The sequence below is a fragment of the Crocodylus porosus genome, unplaced genomic scaffold, assembly GCF_001723895.1.
Source record: "Crocodylus porosus isolate Cpor-Errol unplaced genomic scaffold, CroPor_comp1, whole genome shotgun sequence".
Classification (NCBI taxonomy): domain Eukaryota; kingdom Metazoa; phylum Chordata; order Crocodylia; family Crocodylidae; genus Crocodylus; species Crocodylus porosus.
This window is the reverse complement of record NW_017728925.1, coordinates 14,298,820-14,302,850: the sequence shown is the minus strand read 5'-3', so window position 1 is coordinate 14,302,850 and position 4,031 is coordinate 14,298,820. Positions and strand designations below refer to the sequence as shown.

Here is a 4,031-nt window from a genome sequence, read left to right as displayed (position 1 = left end):
TCCCGGCCTGCACCGCGCCGCGCCCCACTGTCCCCCTCCGTCACCATAGAGACGGCGCATCCCGCTTGGCCCCCACCCGCGGCGACAGGCCCGGTACAGAGCGGCGGCACCCGCCAAACCGCCTTCACACTAGCCATAGAGACGAGGCTCCGACGCCCGCTCCCCCGCACCATGGAGACGGTTCATTCCAAACAGTCCTCCCGTGACCATGGAGACGCCGTGTCCCGCACCTGTACACACCCCCTGTGAGTCACCGGGACGGGCACGTCCCAGACTGTCCGCTCTTGGGGTGGGAGGGGGGTTAGAAACTTCATCAGTCCCGCAACAAAGATGGCGGCCGCCAGTCCGGCCTTCCCGTGCCCCTCACAAAGATGGCGCCCGGACACTGCAGGGTTGCCATGTCGGTGAGGGCAAGATTAGGTCATGCGCGGCCGCCATGTTTGTAAGGGGCAGTGCCTTCCGCGTTGGAGGGACCGACGCTGAGGGCTGGTCCCGCGAGATGCCGCGGGGCGGAGCCTGAGTGCCACGTCGGGGCGAGCCCCAGGTAGCGGATCACGGGCACGGTGAGCGCCCTCAGAGGCGGGCGGGGCAGAGGGGCCACGTCCCCCCGGGGTACAGAGCGGTACGGGTGGCGGCCCACAAGGGCACGCGGCGATAGAGAGCCGGGCCCATAGAGACGAGAGGGAGCTAGAGGGGCCCTTCGGCGGGCCATAGGGACAGGGCGAAGGCTGGCCAGAGCGGCAACTCATGGCCTCCTTCCCCGTGGCTACAGAGACGAGGGGCGGCGTGTGGAGCGCGAGGCTAGAAGAGCCCTGGGTCCGGGGACCATAGAGATCTCGGGGTGGCGGGGACCGGAAGGGCTACCCGGATGTGAGGACGTGGGGAAAAGGAGACGGGCGCCCCTAGCGACGCTCTAGCTGTTCTCCCGTCTGTCTCTATGACCCAGCCCATGATGCCGCTTTCGCTGGGACCCGCAGCGAGCGCTTCTCTACGCACCGCTCTAGGCCCCTCCTTTCATCTCTGTGGTGCATCCTTTCTCCCCCTCCGCCACTCTGAGTCTGCAGGGTTGTGTCTGCCTTGCCTCCCTGGAGCTGGGCCGAGAGGTGTCTGGACCCCCTTCCTTTCCCCTATGATTTTGCTCTGCCTCCCCAAGGATCCTTCCCCATCCCTTCTTCCCCAGCCTGTGGCCCTGCGCTGACCCCCTCCCTCTTTGGGACGCGCGGGGGGCAGCCTGGGACTGACAGCAAGGGGCATATTCCCTCTCCCTCTTCCCAGCAGCGGCAGCACAATGGCAGCCCCTCGCCCAGCATGGAGCCGAACAGGACTCTGCAGCCCACTTGCTGTCGTGGTGGCCTGCGTGGTGTTGATACCGACTGCCTCCCAGCGTGAGGACTTCCATGGCCACTCGCACGAGGGTTTGCACCACGGGCACAGCCATGCTGCCCACGGCCACTCACATGAGGACCATGGGCATGGCCACTCGCACAAGCATGTGGGCCATGGCCACAGCCACGCTGACCACGGCCACTCTGACGAGGACTTCCACCACGGGCACAGCCATGCTCACCATGGCCATGCGCATGAGGACTTCCATGACCATGGCCACATGCATGAGGACTTCCATGGCCATAGCCATGCTCATCATGGCCATTCCCACAATGACCTGCACCATGGCCATGATCACCTGCACGTTGACATCCACCTGGATCATGCCCATGAGGGTCTCCATGGCCCTGGGCAGGCTGATGCTAGGCACCCCGCAGACAACTCCCCCAGCCAGCAGCTGCCACAGGAGCGGCTGGACCCAGTCCAGTTGTGGACCCACGTAAGTTCCTGCGTAGCATGATGGAGGCATCACGAGCTGCACACCAGGGTTTCATTGGCTGCCTGACTCCGTCTCTCCTCTCCTTCACTCTGCAGGCCGTGGGTGCCACACTGCTGATCAGCGCCGCCCCCTACTTCATTCTCTTCCTCATTCCCGTGGAATCCAACACGTCCCAGCACCAGGCCCTGCTCAAGCTGCTGCTCAGCTTTGCCTCGGGAGGGCTCCTGGGAGATGCCTTCCTGCACCTCATCCCCCATGCCCTGGGTGAGTACCAGGCTGGCTTGGGAGGGGGCAGGGGCTAGGCTCCTGCCTTGATCCCTGACCTCTCTAGCGTCTTCTGTCCCCAGTGCCCCATTCCCACCACGAAGAGGGCAGTCACACCCACTCCCACCCACAGGTGCCTGGACATGGACATTCCCACCAAGGTAAAGGTGGGGGTGAGCAGGGGAGGGAGGAGCATGTTGGGTATGAGGTGGCTAAGCTACAGCCACCCCTGACCCCCTGCCCTGGTCCCGCCGCGCCCAGGGCCAGAGCACCAACAGATGATGTCAGTGGGGATCTGGGTGCTGGCTGGGATTGTTGCCTTCCTGGTGGTGGAGAAATTCGTGCGACACGTGAAAGGGGGACATGGACATGGGCACAGCCACAATGGGCACAGCCACGGTATGTGCAGCCTAGGAACACCCCTCTTCTTCCTGGGCCCCTACAGTCTTCCTCCAGCCACATTCCTGGTCCCTGCGGGGGCCCAGAATTTCATTAGGACCCGCCATCACAGCCCATGAGGCAGAGCCCTCATCTCCCTGCTAACAAGGGCTGGGGAGCTCCTGTCCCCAGCGGCTGGCTCTCAGAGGGGTCGCACAGAATCCCTGAGGAGGGGGAGCGGACTCCTGAGGGGATGGGGCCGGGGGGTGGTGTGGGGGTCCCTGTAACCTTGTGTGCATGAACTCATGCCCCACTGTCTCTCCATAGCCCCCAAGGTGAAAAGCAGCTCCGGAGAGGAGGATGAGGGGCCCCGGGTCGAAGGGCTGCGGGAGAGGAAGGCTGGCCGGAGTGGTGTCCCCGACACAGCAGTGCAGAGGAAGAGAGGCCGGGAGCCCGAGCCGAAAACCCTGGAATCCAGTGAGAGAGGGGGGCAAGGGGGCTGGGATTTAGGTCGGAGGCTGGAGGGGGGGGGCGGGCACAGCATAGGGAGTCCTTCGCTCTCACTGGCCCCCACCCCTGTCCCCCACTGCAGCAATGCGGGTGTCAGGCTACCTGAACCTGGCAGCCGACCTGGCGCACAACTTCACAGACGGGCTGGCCATCGGGGCCTCTTTCCTGGCGGGCACCAGCGTGGGGGCTGTGACCACGCTCACCGTTCTGCTGCATGAGGTGCCCCATGAGGTTGGGGACTTTGCCATCCTCGTTCAGTCGGGCTGCAGCAAGCGCAAGGTACCATGGACCCACCCCCTTCCCCCCACCCCCGCTCCCTTGGGAGTCACACTTCAGGCACCCCATCTCTCAGGGGTCACCCCATCCTGATGTCCACCCATCTCTGGAACTCCCCAGTTTCCCTGGGGTACCCCCCAACCCCAGGACTCCTTTGATCCCCCAGGAGTTACCTCCCAGTACTTCTCCCAACCCTCCCATATCCCTCAGGAGGCACCCCCCCATTTCCCAGGAGTTACTCCTGAGTGCTGCCCCCCCATTTCCCCGGGGTCACCCACCAGCACTCCTCCCATCTCTAAGACCACCCAGTTCCCCCAGGGGTCACTCCCCAGTGCTCCCCATATGCTCTGAAGGCCCTCCCACATCTCCCAGGCATCACCCCCGGCACCTCTCTCATCTCACAAGACCTCCAAAGTCCCCAGGAGTCACACGCCCAACATCTGTGGTACCCCCAAGGGTTACTCCCCTGTGCCTCCTCATGCTTCTAGGATCACCTGTCCCCAAGGGGGCATCCCCCATTCCTCCCCCCATGCCCTCCCCACTTCCTGGGCATCATCCCCAAGTGCCCCCTGAATTGTCCCAGGGCTTTCCCCAGCACCCCTCCCAACCCCAACCCCCCTAATTCCCTGGGATGCATCCCCAATACCACTTCCAACCTTGGGACCCCCAGCCCCATCAGACATACTCTGAGGACCTTGCCATTTCCCAGGGGTCATCCCCAGGACTCTCCATTTCTATCCACCTGCTCCTTTCTCCCCTGTAAACGCCACCCCCCCCC

At 64.1% G+C, this 4,031-nt stretch overlaps 3 protein-coding genes across 6 annotated transcripts in view; 1 reads left to right on the top strand and 2 right to left on the bottom strand.

The window, feature by feature from the left end:
• LOC109314098 (retinoic acid receptor RXR-beta-like) overlaps positions 1-137 on the bottom strand; it is a gene marked incomplete at its 3' end in the record, with an annotated part of 4,269 nt that extends 4,132 nt beyond the window's left edge. Inside the window, exon 1 of the mRNA XM_019541079.1 lies at positions 120-137. Coding sequence (XP_019396624.1) covers positions 120-137 — 18 coding nt within the window. The remainder of the gene's footprint in view (positions 1-119) is intronic.
• Positions 1-4,031, bottom strand: part of LOC109314000 (retinoic acid receptor RXR-alpha) — a 214,891-nt gene that overhangs the window by 74,545 nt on the left and 136,315 nt on the right. The window lies entirely within an intron of this gene.
• On the top strand, positions 127-3,361 carry SLC39A7 (solute carrier family 39 member 7). 2 transcript variants are annotated; one of them, XM_019540910.1, is made up of 7 exons: positions 127-245; positions 1,276-1,825; positions 1,921-2,089; positions 2,173-2,250; positions 2,351-2,488; positions 2,795-2,944; positions 3,060-3,361. In XM_019540910.1, the coding sequence occupies exons 1-7, from the start codon at positions 172-174 to the stop codon at positions 3,344-3,346; spliced, it is 1,446 nt and encodes a 481-aa protein (XP_019396455.1). In that variant the 5' UTR covers positions 127-171; the 3' UTR covers positions 3,347-3,361. The 2 variants fall into 2 exon arrangements, with proteins under 2 accessions (XP_019396455.1, XP_019396456.1); XM_019540911.1 differs by lacking the exon at positions 127-245 and adding an exon at positions 459-563.